The sequence below is a fragment of the Thunnus albacares genome, chromosome 19, assembly GCF_914725855.1.
Source record: "Thunnus albacares chromosome 19, fThuAlb1.1, whole genome shotgun sequence".
Taxonomy (NCBI): Eukaryota; Metazoa; Chordata; class Actinopteri; order Scombriformes; family Scombridae; genus Thunnus; species Thunnus albacares.
Genome location: NC_058124.1, coordinates 19,341,020 through 19,358,989, shown reverse-complemented (window position 1 = coordinate 19,358,989; position 17,970 = coordinate 19,341,020). Strand labels below are relative to the sequence as shown.

General features: G+C 36.7%; 1 protein-coding gene across 1 annotated transcript; it reads left to right on the top strand.

Moving 5' to 3' along the window:
* Positions 1-2,614: 2,614 nt before the first annotated feature.
* spaca4l (sperm acrosome associated 4 like) lies at positions 2,615-16,171 on the top strand. The gene is made up of 3 exons (XM_044336484.1): positions 2,615-2,777; positions 12,335-12,445; positions 14,377-16,171. The coding sequence occupies exons 1-3, from the start codon at positions 2,726-2,728 to the stop codon at positions 14,604-14,606; spliced, it is 393 nt and encodes a 130-aa protein (XP_044192419.1). The 5' UTR covers positions 2,615-2,725; the 3' UTR covers positions 14,607-16,171.
* Positions 16,172-17,970: the final 1,799 nt, after the last annotated feature.

The following is a 17,970-nucleotide window of genomic DNA, read 5'->3' as shown; positions in this document are numbered from 1 at the left end:
AAGGACTTCATGAGTCAAAATCAAGGATAAAGCTGTATAAGGAATTTTCCAGAACACTGAAAGGGTTGGTGACATCTACCTTCACTATGGGTTGTTATGGGTTAATGTAAGTCAGTATAAACAGGAGGCAAGAAAAACCTGTTTCAATGTTTATTTGGGCTCCTGACTGTAGTTTAAGACAGACTTGAAAAATTGTGAACCCGCTCTTTAACTATGTAAACTTTATGAATTTCGGGTTGATTAAACTTGAAATGTTCTTGTTTTCATTTTCAAGCCGTGTCAGAACTTAGAAACATAGATTCGTTAAATTAATCAGAATAAGCTTTATTAGCCAAATATGTTTATTTATACAAGGAATTTGACTCTCAATATACGTACACACAACATTGCTCAGTAAGATACACGTGGACTTACAGTCAATACAAGGACAAAAAAGCCAAATGAAGATAAACATTAACTTATGACTTGTTATGTACAAGTAAGTAGGTGAAAAATTAGATACACACACGTAGAGACAACATACAATGTCTGTATACTAGTAAAACAGTTTCTGTAAATTGTAAACAAGGATACAGGTAGTCGAAGGTGTGTAAGGTGCAAGGAGTGCTGAAATGAATACTGAATGGGTAAAAAAATGCAATAAGTTACTTTATATAACGTACATACAATTACATTTTTAAAGAAACATGATTAGCATGTTAGCATTCATTGTGTGACAGTTTAAACTCTCCAGAGATCCTTCTTATGTGTAGTTTGAAGATGATGGAAACTTTTTGTGAGTCTTTAATCTGTTAAGATAAGTCATGGCTGTTGTAATGAAAACAAAGCAGACTGTGATGAAGGTCACTTTCAGCCCCACCTTGTGTTTACTTCTGAATCACTAACTTCCCTTTAAGTACAGCCTTGCATATTATCTTAATATTACATTACAACATTACAATGAAAGGTCTGACTAATCGAACTGAGAACATCAACAGAAAGAAAATCTGATTAACATCTTTGAACAGTCATTGATCTTATCTCTAGTTGAGATAACTCAAATTAATGAGTTTACTTATAGGAGGACTTGGAACTAATCCTTCAACATAAAGGATTGGTTCCCTTCATAATGCACCTTTTAAATGTAAGTGACGGGCGACAGAATCCACAGTCCTCCTTCTGTACACATATGTATTTAAAAGTTCATCTGAGGCTAATATGAAGCTTCAGCCGTCCAAATGAGTCAAAATAAGTAGATATCTTTCAACGACACAGTCTTTTTAGTGCCAAAGTCCTGAATTTGATACTAAAAATCCACTTGATATGACGAACTTAGACAGCTGAAGCCATCATGTATGCTATAAAAACATTTGGAAGCGATTTTCTAAAGGTCTGTGTAAACAGGAGGAATTATCACAGCAAGAAAAACCTGTTTCAATATTCATTTCGGCGCCTGACTTTTGAGTTCAGCTACCTGACATTTATAAGGCAACTTACATTTCAAATTTGAACACGTTCTGTCTAAATATTTCGACAAATCTACTCGAATTTAATCACATTATTGAAGTTTCACTTACAGCATTTGATATTTTTTAGTCTTTTCCTTGCTGTCATTGTGTCAGGAGACTTTAGACACACACATGAAATCCTCTGCGCCTTTTTCATGTCAAGGACCCCTAAACTGACACAAATTAGACTACGGACCCCCATTTGATAGGATTTTTACTTTAAGATGTTTTATTACAGAAAGTGTATGAAACCCGTGACCAAAATAGTCATACAATCTGTCATTGTGTTACTTATGGATGGAATTATAGCGAAAATAAATTATTCCCCTTTTTGCTGGGAACTCATTGGAGGACCCTCAGGGACCCCTGAGGGTCTACCACACCTCACTTTGAGAACCACTGCTCTATGCAGTATATTGTTAGTGTGAGCTTTCATGTGTTGACTGCTGCATTAGGGCGTGATAGACTGAGATATAGTATCAGTTACAAGTTTGCATACACCTTTACATTTCTGTGAATCAGGAAGTGTGTGAACAGTACGGCATGAGTGAGCGAGAGGTGCTGAAACGTGAAGACAAATAGTTATTATCTTGATTTGATCAGTTGCGTCAGTATAGCTGTGTCTTTCGGAAAAAAAGAGAGACACTTGCAAATTGTCCAGGGTTAATGATATACATCATGGAAATTGTTTGTTCATTCATAAACTTGATGGAGTTTTAAATTAACTGATGACTTGCAGTTTGTTTTAATCCTACTTCACCCTCCAAAAAGCACAAATACCTCAAAATTGCACTCAAGCTCTACATGAATTCCTTTCCATAGATGATTAAAATGGCATAAAACAACATATAAGTCACTAAAAAACAGTAGAAAAACACTATAAATCCTTTTAGAGATATTTAAATGACACAACATCACCTTATAATCTCTTCTGAGCAACACTTCCCACAGTTTGAGCCTCATGCTGGAGTGTAAAATCCCCCCTACCTGTAAAATCACACAGGTGGGAGAATTTGAGAAGAAGAAGAAAAAAAAAAGAGAAAAACTGGATTGAGGTCCCGGAAGACGTCCTCTGATTGGATAACGGTGACGTTTGGATGGGAGGTGGAAAATTATAAATGCAGCGATGGCGGAGAGAAACAGTTTGTTGTTTGATCAAGAATATAACGGTCTGGTCCGCGCAGACAAGACAAGCAGGCAGCTTCGAGTCGAGTTTGTTGACCTTATTTCTTCCCAACATGAACAGAGTTATTCTCCAGCTTGTTGCAGTGGGATTCTGCTTTGCAGTCGGTAAGAAAATACTCTGATTTATAATATATATAATATATTCTATACATGCATGTTTCCCCCGTTATCTCAAAGCGTTTACTTGTAAAAACTTTCCTCTGTAATAGGATTTGTTAGGGTTCGAGAAGTTCATATTTCAGGAAAAAAAACGGGTAAAATCTGCCTTTTTCTCTATGAAGTTTGGTGTGTTTGTTTCCCATAAATAATATATTCAGTTATTATGTGCAGTATTAGTAAGAGTGACTTTTCTTTAATGATTAATATGTTGCATTTCTAGGTTTTGCTGCACGGAGCAAAAATTTCCATGATCTAATTCTAAGAAAATAGATGAGAAAATGCGTTTTGATTCTGTCTCGCACGGTTTTTTTTGCGTTAAAAACAAATATTCTGTCATTTCCACTGTGTGTCCTGTTTTTTTTTTTGACGGTTACTGGTTATGTTGGAAGCTGCAGAGCTTGGGGCTGTTTTCTAACTGGGTGTGTTCACTCTTTTAATACCAGTGGTGTGTTCACATGTTTTCAGTGGCAGACGGGGCTCAAAAATAAGAAGTGGGCACTTTTTTTGAGACAAATATGACCAGTGACGCACCATGAAATAAAACATCAAAAAAATGCCCCCCCCCCCCCAGTTGTTTAACATAATGTAATATAAAACTGGCAATGCTTTGGTTTGAAATTAAGTAAACCTTTGGTTACTATCATATACTGATGTTATTATTTCCTGTTTTTTTGAGCTAGTTGAACTAATTTGACTGCTCCAGATGAGATAATGATCAGTCATAACATCACCTGTTTAGTCATCATATCCACGCAAAATATCCTACAATCAATGCAAATTGAAGTCAAGGCTGAGTTATTTCCATCATCCATGGCTTTCACAACCTCTCAGTGCCTACATAGATGTTTTCATTTTGCTTGTTTTTGTCCGACCAACAGTCCAAAACTTTAATTTATTGTCACATATGACAAAGAAAAGCAACAAATCCTCACGTTTGAGAAGCTGAAACCAGGGAATATTTGGTCTTTTTTGCTTGAGAAATGACAATAATTGGATTATCGACTAATTGCTCTACAATTAGTTGATTAATCTATTAATCGATCACCAAAATAACTTACTAACTTGCACAACAATGCCAAACATTCTCTGATTTCAGCTTATCAGATGTGAGGATTTGCTGCTTTTCTTTGTCATATACGACCATAAACTGAAGGGTTAGGACTGATGGAAGTCATTTATAGGCGTCACCTTGGGCTTTGGGAAATTATAATGGGCATTTTCACTCTTTTATGACAAAATGATTAATTGCTTGATCAAGAAAATAATTGCTAAAGGTTGAAAATGGTCAGTAGTTGCAGCCCTAAAGTACATTTTTATCATCCATCAATGGTTTTAGCTCCTAAAGAGTCAACAAAACAACATGGTAACTGATTGCCACAGTTGAACAAAGTAGCTGCAGAGTTTTGCCGTGTTTACTCCGTGTTTCACATCCCAAAGGCTTTACTGTAATACTGTTATTACAGGTTAGGGTGAGGCAGCCTGTTATAGCCTGGTACTAAGAGGTTCTTTTTTCCCCCCCAGACGTTATTAAAAGACTGAATCATGTCCCATCCTGCCAGCCATTGTATGAGAAATTCCTCACCTTGTAATGGTGGAAGCTTTGCCCATTTCTCGAATTCCACTTTAACAGAGTCTCTGCAGACTGGGCACTGTATGGGACCATTTGTTCTTTTGTGTTTTGGGGCTATTGTAGTTCATTTTTTTGTCCTCTGCTGCATTGTTTCAGTCTCCTATTTCAAACCACACCCTTCCTAGCTGGAACTTTATTCCCTCTCTGGCTGTTTTTTATGTTTTCAGGTAACAACTGTGACCTTCAGCCCACTAATCCTTCATGTAAATAGTTGTTTGTGACTGAAGAGTGGTTCACGGATGTAGATAATTATATACTGAGGTTTTTTTTTTCCATGTTCAAGTGACCAGCAGGGATGAATCCTTGTGGGTTTGGTTTGTACTCTGGGGAAAAGCAGATGACTTCAGGTGGCGGTCTGGTTGATTTTTGATGTCAACATGTTACAGGCGATTGAAAGGTTTCCCCAAGCACCAGCTGCCCCATAAAAAGACAAAAACATACCTCTGTGCTGCTACTTTTATAGTCAGATGTCAGTAAATTTGTGGAGTTTGGGAGAACAGAGAAGTGACGTTCATTTGTGTAAGTCACATTTGGATCTTTGGTTTTGTTTGAGATACTTTTTTATTTTTTGAAAAAGGCAAATGATAAAATGTAGAAGTCATGACTGTCCATGCTTCTTCTTTTCTAACAATTGCAACAAAGAGTAATGATGATAATAATATAATGGCAAATAAATACAAAGAAATTAAGAGAAAACACATAAAAAACACATATACATGCATAAAAAAGTAGTCACCGTAAACAAATGGATGTAAAGGTATAAAAATTCAAGCTCCAACTTCCCCAAATTTCCTCAAACTTGTCATGTTAGAGTCTCATGGAGAAAGTTATTATGTCTACCATAAAGATAATGTGAATTCTTTCAATCCAATCATCAATTGAAAGTATTTCTCACCTTCTATTAATAGCATTTCCTGGAGATCCCCCCCCCCCCCCCCCCCTTTTTTTTAAATATACACCTCTTTTGTTTTACTGCAAGTCTAATCTTCTGTTGTTCAGATTTGACTCCAGCACAAAAGCCTTTTTATAGAATTGTCATTACTTCTCTGTTAAAAATGTGTTTGAAGTCTGTTTTATTAATCATCAACAACTAAATCACAAGGGCAAAGACAACAAATTGCCTCATTTCAGCTTTCATCACATCATGGGATGTGTTGTAGCACATGAGTTTAATTTTGGCTCGTGTTATTCACTGTTTTTCTTTCCAGTTGTTCCCTTAAGTGAGCTCTTTCCAAACCTCTTTTTTTTTGGTGAATTGGGAATAAAAAGAACTGATTTTTAAGCTCTTGAGAGGCTGTACTGAACATCTTATCAGCTGCTTCTGTTGGTCACACATGAATAAACTCTCGAGTGACTGAAGAAATCTGGATATTCGAATCAGTAACTGTTTAAAGTACAAACAAAATATCTTGATAATGATGCCCTTGGGTGGAAAATGCGGGTTCTAACTCCTCCCAAAGCACAGATTACCAGAGCGGGTATCATACCACACCTAAAAACATTTCAACTTCAAATCCAGAGCTGTATTCTTCCTTTTATAGTCACTTTATTCTTCTTCTGTTCTGTGATATTAGAATTAACAGGATTTTTTGTTGTTTTAAAGCAGCTTCTGTTTGGTATTTTTGACCTTTTCTCTGTGTTTTGTGCTGCTTAACTTGTCCTTGTGTTTGTAACTGAAGGGTTTTATATCTGTAGTGTCAGTAAAGGGGCAGCAGGTGGCAGCATAAGACAGATATCATGCAGGTTGATTAGTAATGTGCCACACCTGAATACTTTTGAGAGCAACATTGATTGCAAAGAGTCTGAAAGCGCTTTTAATTCCAGGTTTACTCAAAGTATAAGAGTATTAACTCACAGTAGCAGCATCCTCAAGTGACTACATGAACAATAAATGTGTTCAGGTGTCATTAATTACAATTTTAATCTGTATCATTGTAGTTTAGAAGATTTCTTGCTCAATAGTTGCAGTATTTATACATACTGAAGGTATAAACAAGTTTTGACACACATGACTTTACTCAAGTATTGAAACACAACTTGAGGTACTTGAATATTTAATATTTTCTGTTACTTTATACTTTTTCCTCCACAACATTTATTTGACTGCTATAGATGCATGTGAGCACATCAAGTAAAGAAAAAATGGAGTACAGAAGTTAAAAAAATAAGTTAAATCATTAATAAAAATACAAATCATAAAACATTTTGAATTTATGTTCTTATGTGACCTTTTTCTCACAGTTTAGGTTTTTAAATCTGTTAGTTTTGGCTAACGAAAGTCTTAAAACAACAGTCAGCTGCTCATATATATCACAGAAACAGGTGTGGCTCACTGTGATCTTTCCTCATGTTCATACTGGCCACGGGGAACAAAAATCCACAGTCCTCGTTTTTGAGAAACAATGTATTTAAAAGTTTATTTGAAGATAATATGAAGCTTTACCCATCTGAGTCAGTCAAAGAAAGTGGAAAAATTCCCTCTTTGTGTCCTGTTGAGCTGTAGTAGAAGGATTAGTAACAAAAAGAGGGAATTTGGCACTAAAAATACATGTAACATTAAAAGATATTGAATTTATTTGACTTATTTGGACGACTGAAGCCTCATATTAGCTTCAAATAAACTTATTTGCATGGATGTAGCACCTGGCTGCTGTTTTAGCACAGACTTAAAATTGTGAACCCGTCCTTTAAGTAACAGTTTTAACAGTATTAGGCAGATTTTAGTTTTATAAAGTATTAAAATATGTGTAAGTTAAGGATCTGAGGACTTGCTCCACCACTTTGTGACCTTTTTAGCATTCAGCATTCAGGACTTCCGGTGCTGTTGTTCTCATGTTGAAAGGTTGCGGCTGCTTGTGCTCAGGTGCGTCCTTTCTCATGCTCCAGTAACGAGGGTGGTGGTGATGTTGGTTGTGTTAGGAGATGTTACATAAAGGACATTTTATGCTCCAAATGAGAACGTTTCCAGTAGCAAGAGAAACATTATAGTTTGTTGTTTTTTTTTACTTTCATGCCACATTGTGATTGAACTCATACAAGAAAAACAAAAAGGAGGGGGTTTGAAGTGCACCAACAAGGACATATACCTCCTCTGATATCTGCATCGTGACTAATTACCCCTACAATTATGTACTGACACTTCTTGAATGCCAATCTCCTCTTTTATTGTTGTGTATTCTTATCAGACTGGCACCTGTTATGCAGCTGTGTAGAAAAAGTGTCGCAATCAAGGGAGGCGAGGACACAACCAATTACATGTTGAGACACTTCCGCTGCAGTGAACAAACAGTTTAACTGAGCGACATTTAGCTTTAGTGTTCCCATGTGACTTAACCTCCAGACCGCCAATTCGTCCATTTGTGCTGTTGGGTTGAAAAGAAAATTTTAAGCCATGCAACTTTGCTTGCGTAAATGTTGTTTTGTGTATGACAGGACTCAGTAGTGTGGAGGATCAGGTTGGACTGGTTGGATGCCTCTCAGACAGCTGCACCAGCAGCGGGGGGGGGGGGGGGGGGGGTGGGGAGGGAGGGGAGGTGATCTGCAACACGTCAGTCGGCATTGCAGAGCTCTGAGGTGTTGCTAGGTGTGGCGACACTGAGGTCACATGACACAGTATTCAATGTTTTAACTTAAGAATTGAGTTATGTTTGCTATTTTGGTTAACAGGGTTATAAAACCGAGTGAGTCAGATGTTTGTAGGTGCCTTTTTTTTTTTTTTTTTTTTTACAGAGGTACTTTTGGTGGTTTGTTGTTTTCGGATAAACAAACTTAATTCGTCTCAGATGGAAAAAAAATCTTTCTTTTTATCTCACAACAGAGTAAAATGTGAGATTATATGAGAGTAAGAGCAATAAAAGACGATGTCAGGATCGTCAGAAGTGTCTAAATTGGAGGCTCCACTTGAATTCGGGTGTAACCGAAACTGGCGGGACAAGGGTGTGTGCGGTTGTTTGTGTACGAAGGCGTGGCTGTGTTTTTCATCTCTGAAGTAAAGAGTTGGGATTATCCCAACAGAATGTGATTAAGTTGAAGCTGTCCCTCAGGGTCTTCAGTCACATAAAACATCTGTCAGATCTTTTTTTTAATTTGTTTTAAACCCTCCTGTTTTGTGGTGGAGTTTAAGTTAGTTTTGGTTGTATTCTCCCAATTCTACACCCTTTTTTCTTTTTAAGTATGCACTGAAAAAGTGACCCAGTTGAAAAAATCCAAAGATGTCAGCACTTTTGAGTTTTGTGGCTGGATGCAATCCACACCCAAAATGGAGGAGTTGGTCAGCTGGAAAAAAAAAACTGTGACCGGTGATGAGTCAGCTCAGCAAACATCGACAATACAGCAGTGACTCTTTTATCTGTCAGATTATTGTAGATAAATATTGAGTCAGCCATCTTTCTACTTCAGTAGCTGCTTTATACTGTTTGGGTTTCATAAGAGTTTGATTCAAGACCAAAAAGCTACATGTGAGCTGCGTCTGGCCTCACACTAACCTGTGAGATTATTCGTTATTTTGAAACTTTATATCAAAACTGGTAATCTGTGAAGAGTTGAAGACTTTCAGCAATTATTAGAGAGCGGAAATGATTACTTAATCAACGGTAAATTAACTGGTGACTATTTTGATAATAAATTAATCGTTTGAGTCCCTTTTTCAAGCAAATATTTGCTTGTTTTAAGCTTTTTAAACACGATTATTTGCTGGTTTTCTCTGTTTTGTATTATTATTATAAACAGAACATATTTGGGGTTTTAGATTGTTGGTTGAGTAAAACAAACAATTTGAATATGTTCCCTCAGGCTCTGATGTTTTTCGGATAATTTAATAACTGAGAAAACAAGCAGATTAAAGGATCATGGTAAAGGTAACACCTGCATACTTACATTAAGCCACATAATGTAATCGTTTAGAACAACATTTCAATCCGACAAAACGGTGACGATCCGAATAAACTCAGACGTCCTAACTGATAAAATTTTGTGGCTTACGTTTTTTTCATCGATGCTGCTTTTTAATAGCTTTGCACCTACATGATGTGCATCTAATTGTTTCTTTCAACATTTAAACACTTGGCGACCCCCTTAGATTCACTCTGTGACCACTTTCTGGCGTCCTGCCCCCCAAGTTGGAACACACTGGATTAAAGCATTACCTGTGATGACTGAATATATTGTGAATTTAAATTTTAAATGTGTAAGAATAGTTGGGTCTGGGCTTTATTGTCCTTTAAGGCCTGTAAAGCTTTCAAATCTATTACAACAAACAAAGTTAAGTGTTTTATATTCCAAAAAATCACTCACTCATTTTACCGGTTTAAACTAAATATACAAATCTTGATCATACAAATGAAAATGGGGGGGGGGGGGGGAGAACTTTCCAAACTCGGTGTGTGTGTGTGTGTGTGGGTGTAAAATTGTTTCAGTATAATCAGTGTGTCATCACCTGTTATTCGATCCTGGCGTTGAAACTTGAACGACAGGTTTCTGGCACTTTCACCAAAGTTCACTCCAGCTGCTGTGATGTGGAGGACAGGCGAGTATCTTCCCCCCCCCCTCCCAGCACGTAGTCACACACTCTGCCTCACAATGGCACCAGGACTTTAAGGCTTGGTGTAACCATGGCAACGGAGTTCATTGAGTTTTGTTCTCTCAAAAGTCTAAAAAAAAAAAAAAGTTTTTCCATTTGCTGAAAGATTGAATCATCACTACCAAGGATCATTAGTTTTCTATTTAAAAACTGTGACATGTAAAATCTGTTTTAAACAAAACAATTTAATTTCCATGAATTGAGAGCCGACAGCTGTGACTGGTTTTAGCCATTTAATCGCTCTGCTTAACATGTGTTTTTGTCTGGAGCGATTCCAGGTCAGTGTTGAACTCTTTCATAATAACAAAGGGCCTGTAGCAGGTAGCTTTATTTTTATTGGAGTTACTGTAACAAATAAAGGTCACAGGTGCGTATTAGATGCGCTTAAGTTCCTAAGAGAAATGGATGTAATGGCGGCAGATGTTTTAAGTCTCAGTGTGACCTCTGAGCCCATTGATCAAGTTATTTACTCAGCATTTACAGTATCAGCTGTCATGGTAATTTTGTAATGCCACTCTGACAAAGAGGAATAAGATAAAGATCTCTTACAATATTGTCACACTTTAATACATGTGCACACAGGCTGAGCAAAGTGCCAGAGTCTCCTGGCATGAACGCTATAAAGAATTTTTTCACTCTCAGAAGTAATTAAAACTACAGCTTGTACGTTGTGTGTAGCTTATCATGTTTCTCTTTCTTAGGGAGCCTCTTGCAGCTTCTGAGAGGACTTTTTGTGAGGCCATTTTGCATTTAGCGGACTGGACACTTTCTCACTTTCTTATCTGTACCTTTTTAACTCGGTTTATCAGTTATTCTTTGTTCACAGTCTCAGTGACTAAGACTTCTTTCACAGCAGAAGTTCTCTAATGTACCCTCTTAAGATTCAGAATAATCAAACACATTGAAAAGTGAAATGATAACATAGTGAAAATTAACTGTATAAGCAAACATGTGCAATAAAAGATATTCAAACTTGATTAGACGTATGTGTAATTTCCCTCACACAGCCATTTTGTTTCCCGTAAGACTTCAAACTAATAGTTTAAATATACATAGGGTACTATTATCTGCAGTCTGGAGTCCCACAGTTGTTTAATAACACTGGTAAAATAGTTCAGGTCAAGTCAATTTTATTTTTATAGCCCAAAATAACACATTTATCACGTCAGGAGGCGCGACAGTGTCTCCATTGTTGTACATACGGAGCAGACAGATGACATAACACCAGTAATCTTGGAGCACTTTGTGAAACCAAAGTTACAAAGTGCCTCACAAAAGCCAGCAAACAACAAATTATAGAATTTAATATGAAATTGAATATATTTGACTAGATTTTAAAATAAAATGGCTAAAACCACTTCCAGTAATAAAATATAAAATAAACAAAAAGACAATTCAAGTTCACGGAATAAAACCTCAAATAAAAGCAGGATAAGCTTTCAGATACGTGTGTTTTTGAGCCATTAAAAACTTTAAAAGTTAAACCTTTTTGTGAACAAGCCCAAAATAAAAACTCTTCTGTTCTCGAACCCTTTTGATTATAGTCATCATCTGTCAGGAACTCTTTACAGTTTCCAATCAAAACTGTTAAAATGAGTCAAAAGTGATTTTTTACAAAGTCAAAATGATGTTATAGTGATATTTAGATGCTAAATGTTTGCACAGAAAGAATCGGGAGGCTTTGTGCTTTAAAATAATGTATAGTTTGTCAGCTTTGAGTGAAGATTTAACCAAATGTCATCCCATCAGACCCTGCAGTATTTGGGTTTGTGCTTGTAAAGTGGTTAAAAGGCAAAATATGTTTTAAGAATCAGACTTGGCAGTAGAAATAACAGTAGAATTACAATGTGGGGTAACAGAACTGCAATATTAACTAAATCAAATTAGTTAATGTTAAGTTTCATAGGTTTGAAGAGTTTTAAGCAAAGTGTCGAAGTGTTTTGAGACTGAATCAGAAAAGATGTCAAGTAACTTCCATGTGCTTCCAAGATCTAGTAAGACCTTGACCACAAAACCTCCTCTGGGCTGCAGGTCAAAGGTCATCTTGTTGTCTCAGCCATGATTACTGACTTTGTCTGATTGCCTCTTTTAATTGCCAAACTGCATCACCTGAGTGGATGGTAAACCTGCACTGTTTAAACAGTCTCTGTGCTCAGACAAACACGAGAAGATGTTAACTGGGAGCAGACGTATTTATCAGCCTACATTTTAACCTAAATTACATCCTGTTGCAAAGGTTAATTCTTCTGTTCTTCCTCTTTCCTCTCTTTTATCTCTCTCCCCTCAAACTCTCAGGTCAAGCTCTGCAGTGCTACAAATGCAAAGTTGGCTTCTGGGACCTGTGCATAACCACTAAAACCACGTGTGAAAACGGGGAACAATGCTTCAGTGGTGTCGGAAAAGCAGGTAAGGAACTCAGGGGCTAAAAATGTCACAGTCAATACTCTCCTGACGAAGCTTGTCGTCATCGTTCACATGAAACCCCGCCAGCTACATTCTCAAAATGCGTAGCTTTATGTTTCATCACAAGGTGGAGTTGTGAGGGATTTCTACTAAGCTGGATTTTAAGTAATTAAATCAACAAAGCCTTTGTGGAGTTTGTCAGTTATTCTAAACCATGTGTACGCACTCCAGGAGGTATTTCTGCGTTGCCTGGAGGTTCATGGAAAGTTTAAGTAATAACTAGTAAATTTACAGTTACCATCAACATGATTCAGTTGTAAAGCAATTGACAGTGTGTGAACACTATAATGCTAGTTGGCAAGTGAGCAGAAAAGTTCAGTTAGCTAAAAGTAGGCTAATGGATAAATAGTTTAGATAATACAAACAGTTGAAATACCGTAGTTAGCTAAAAGTAATAAATAAACACTTGATATTTAGCTAAAAGCAATGAAACAGTCGAAATACAGTTGGCTGAAGGTAAATGATAAACAGTTGAAATGGTTGGATAAAAGTAAATGAAAATAAATTGAAGTAGTTAGTTGAAACATACAGCATCTGCCTCTCCAAGTGGTATAAATACAAACTTGCATGTTGGGTATTACTTATTTTGCTGGACACCAGTAGTTTTTCAAAGATACAGGTCACTTATTACTTATGCTGTTATCAATCCAACATATAATACATCACATAACCAAAAATGTCTCAAAGGGTTAAACATATATTCTCCCAAAATATATTTTCACATGACCAGACGATGTGGGAATGATTGGCATTTATGTGCCAAAACAATCTCCAACAATGCTCTTAATTCTTACAACTGAATGTGTGTGGTGTTACATTCATCTACAGATGTATGAGTGGTATAATTAACTGTGGTGTGGGGGGGACAGATTGATGATTAAAATAATTTTCAGTTTCTGTTCTAAACCAACTCTCCCCTTTTGTGCCTTTTTTATGTTTGATTTATCAAGTGTTACAGATCAGTAGTCAGATCTACATCTTTATGTTTTGAGATATTTCTAAGTGTTCTTGAAAATGGTGATTACAATCACTGACATCTGTCTCCACTTGAGATAGATTATTCCAAGAATCCACCGGGTAGCTCAATCTCTCCTTTTAGTCTGATGGCTCAGACAGCAGCGTGCGTGTTGTGAATGAAAGCTTTCGACAGTCAATTAATAAAATGGATTTTAAGCTTTAGGTAGATAATGTACTTCAGTGTTGCAGGGGAGTGAATAATTGTTCTTTTTAACTTAAAGGACAATACCAGTGGTGTTTAAATGTTACAGTGAGCAAACGATGTAAACATCCATCACTTTCCTGTCATTTCTACACAGTATGAAAATCAATAAGCAGCTCTTACACATCCTGGTTTGGTTGATACTGTATTTATTTATACAATACAACAGACTGGTCAGGAATAGAATAATTCCTGACTTATTTTCATCTTTGTCACCCAATGTAATTATATGAACAGTATCTGTACTTTTTTTCATATTGTTAATACTTAACTAGGCACCAGTTAATCTGTAGCGGAAAAGACACAGATAGAGGAGGGAAGTTTGAAAGTATCAGGACAAACTAACTCATTCTTGATTTTTGATCTCTTCATTGGGTTTGTTGGCAAAGATGTAAAAAAACATCACACTTATCCTTTTTTAAGGAGTAAAAACTTGTACTATACAATTTGTATTTTTAGATTTCTGTAACTGGTTAAAAACTGTTTAAAAATCACCAAAACTGGAGTCATGTCTTCTCTAAACAACAACAACAGAGCATGCAGTGTGTGTGTGTGAGTGAATACCTCTGTCCATGCAACACCATCCAACCAGTTCAATCAAACACAATGAACAATGAACGCTGACAGTGATTTTATGTTCTCCGTTGCTCCACAGCCGGCTTCGTGGACATCAAGACCAAGGGCTGTCTAATAAAGGCTGAGTGCAACCAGACCAAAGACGTGAATTTCCCCTCCAGCAGCAGCAACACCACCGTCTACACGATGACTAAGACGTGCTGCGACACCGACTTGTGCAACAAGGCGCCCGGTCTGCCCGGTGTGTCCGGGCTGCCGCTGGCCCTCGCCACCATCACTGCTCTGTTTGTGGCTAACGTCCTGGTTTGATGGATGACACAAAATGCAAATACATACAGACACACACAGAAAACAAAAACTACATACCACCCACACACCGGCACTACATAAGGATTAAATTAAATGATCTCGGCAGACATGAGCTCTTTAATCATAGAGCTTGATTTCATTTCCACATGGGTCTTGTGTTTACTTTCCTTCAGGTGTATTGTACTTTATAATTTCACGCACGGTGTTATTGTTTATAAATTGTCCCTAAAATGTAATTCCCTCTTTTTTTTGTATTTTTTAAGATTTATCAGTAAGTTGCCTAAGCTGTCATTTCACTGTCAGAGATATTAAAATTAGTCGACAGCAGATGAAAAGTGTAAAACGAGTGCATTACACCGACACATAGATGATTTTAAGAAGTTTACCGCCTGCTTAAAGGGCCCTGCAATTAACTCTCTCCACATGAATAAGCGATATATAATGTTTAGCTTCAGGGCCGAGGGTGTGAATCCTTCAAGCGTTTCACTGTATGACTAAATCATTTTTGCAGGTCAAATTAAGTGTTAATATAGCTTAAAGGAATAGTTTGACATTTTGGGGGAAATGCTTATTCATTTAGCTGAAAGTTAAGATCGATACCGCTCATGTCTGTATGTTTAAATATGAATCTATCAGGAATCAGGAGGCGGTTAGCTTAGCTTAGCATAAAGACTGGAAGCAGAGGGAAACTGCTAGCATGGCTCTGAAAGGTAAAGAAATCTGCCTATCAGCACCTTTTTTAAAGCTCACTGATTAACATGTTATATCTTGTTTGCTTTATCCAGACAAGACATGTTGTGGGTCTTACACACATTAGTCATAGTGAGCTATTCTTTGAGCTGTTAGGTATATTTTTTTTTTACCTTTTTTGACAGCCAGGCTAGCTGTTTTCCCCCTTGCTTCCAGTCTTTGTGCTAAGCTAAGCTAACCGCCTGCTGTGCTGATGCTTGACATTGAACAGACAGATATGAGTTGTATCGATCTTCTGTCAGCCGAAGAATCACATTTCCTAAAATGTCAAACTATTTTTTTAATTTATTGCCTTTGACTCACTGTATGATTTTTTTTTTCTTTTTTTTTTTTTTTGGTCATATATTCAAATACCAATATCTAGATCTAAAAGTTGAAAACATTTCTATTTCAAAACAGCACCTATTAATTTGTTGCCAGTTGCTTTGTGTTCACATAATTACAACTTATCTAATAAAATGTATATTATCCCTTCACTAGTGTCTGTGAAAACATTTCTTTTTATTTTGTTTTGCTGTTTTTTTTCTCCTCTTTTTGACATAAACTGCTCCATCATTTCTGTCTTTAACCTGTTTTATTTTCAATATTTGTGTCAAATTCATTCTGCTCACTGCTCATAAGTTTTTCTTGCTAGTTTTGAATGTGTGTGTGTATATATGGGAAGAAAGTGATGACATCAATCATGATGTTGCATATATTGAAATGTAATTGAGATCGCAGCAATTTGAAATGTGTCAAGACTGATCACGAGATATTGGCTTGGATTTCAACATGAATCACACGGAATGAATAAAGACAATTTAAACCTTCCTGAAGCTGATAGTTTTGTCATTATTGCTCAAAAAGAAATGTGTAGGCCTGTCTCTTTTTTTCCCCTTCTTTTGTGAAATGGGTTATGTAGACAATTCGAAGAATTTAAAGAAGGCAATGCAATCCTCAAATTGGGCAGAATAAGCCGCTTCCTGCGACATTTGTGCTACTGGCGTGATTTGGTTCCTGTCTTCTAAATATCTCTTGGCTTGTTGCAATCCCCCAGGACTGACTTGTTGTTCAGGTTTCAGTGCCATTAGTATCATGATTTCAGATCTGCTACAGAGCAGACATTTTTCATTCCTATGGTACGAGAACATTTCTAGTGTTGAAACCTAAGATGGTCTTCTTACAAACAGCCTTTGAGTAAGAAATGTCTAGTAAATAACCCAAAAGGGATGGTTTTTAAAACTGACCTTTCATATGAAGCATTTCCTGTGTCAAATGTCTGACATTTGTGGCCTGGAGGTTTTCTTAAAGTCAGGGTCCCGTGCGTGTTTTAAGGATGAACCATGTACGTAATTTTATTACACACTGAATTAGCATTCCTTCGATGTCTCAGTGACTCATAGAGATAGAAGGAATGCAAATACAAAAGACTAAAGGTGAAAATGAAGACAAAAGACTTGGGGAGGGGGTGGGGGGAAACCCCCCTCTTGTCCTTGTCCCCTCCCTTCACCTGTCAGACCAGCTCCTGATGGTATAAAATCCTGGGTTCACCAAGCAGGCTCATCAGTTTCTCTCTTCACACACCACTCAACCACTCAGGTGATAAGAAGCTTCAGATAGTCTGTGGAAAACTTTTTTGTCTTTGATCTACAACCAAGAACCAACCAACACATCAAGATGAGCAGGATCCTAATTGTTATCGTTGCAGCCATTGCATCTTTCATGCTGGGTAAGATTAAACAATAATCTGGGTTATCAGTCAGCGATCACAAACGCAGGCTATTAATGACTAAATCGAGGTAAAATAGACAAAATGTGAGAATGAAGAAAATTCTACAGAAAATTTTTCTGTAGGTGATTGAACTGATTGATGTATTTTTGTAGTTTAATTGTATAGTGTAAAGACATTATTGACAAACAAAAAGATCTCTTCAATAAGAAATCTGGTGGCGACAACTCAAGAGTCAATTAAAAGGCTTCACGCCTTTTTTGTTTTTAACTTTCATGATTTGAGGGATTTTGACAAATTTTATTAACATAAAAAAAGGCAAATATAACAAGTGGATTGAAGTCTTTATGCTCAAATCACTTAATTTGTCCAATACTTACGCAGAACTTTGTTTTGGTGTTAATATAAAGTACTTTGGTGAAAAAAATCTATTCCAACTGTATGCCTAGACTACTCCACCTGTATTTTTAAAGATATTTTGTCTCTGTGCCACATTTACTGCAGCTAAAAGTCACAATTTGGATCCTTCTGAGAAAGACTCTTCAAAGGGTTGTTTCACCCAAAATTTGATGTATTTCTCAATTACTCTGTGTGGCTTTTAGACATGCAGATTCTTGAGTTTTTGGTAGAAAGTAGTCAGAACAAATGAGATTCCATTCATCTCAAGTGTACAGGCGTGGCAGGAAAAATCTCAAAATCTGGATAAGAAAAACAAAAATTAGAAACCACAAGAGCTCACCAACTCTTCAGTTCTCTAGATTACTGTGAGTCAAAATCTTGAACGCATTCCAGTTTAGTAAAAGCAGATTAGCATTCCTTCACACTGGCTGCTTTCACTGACTATGAAAATTTAAATCATATCTTTGAAATCTGTCCGATCGTATTTTAATATATCATTTAGAGTTT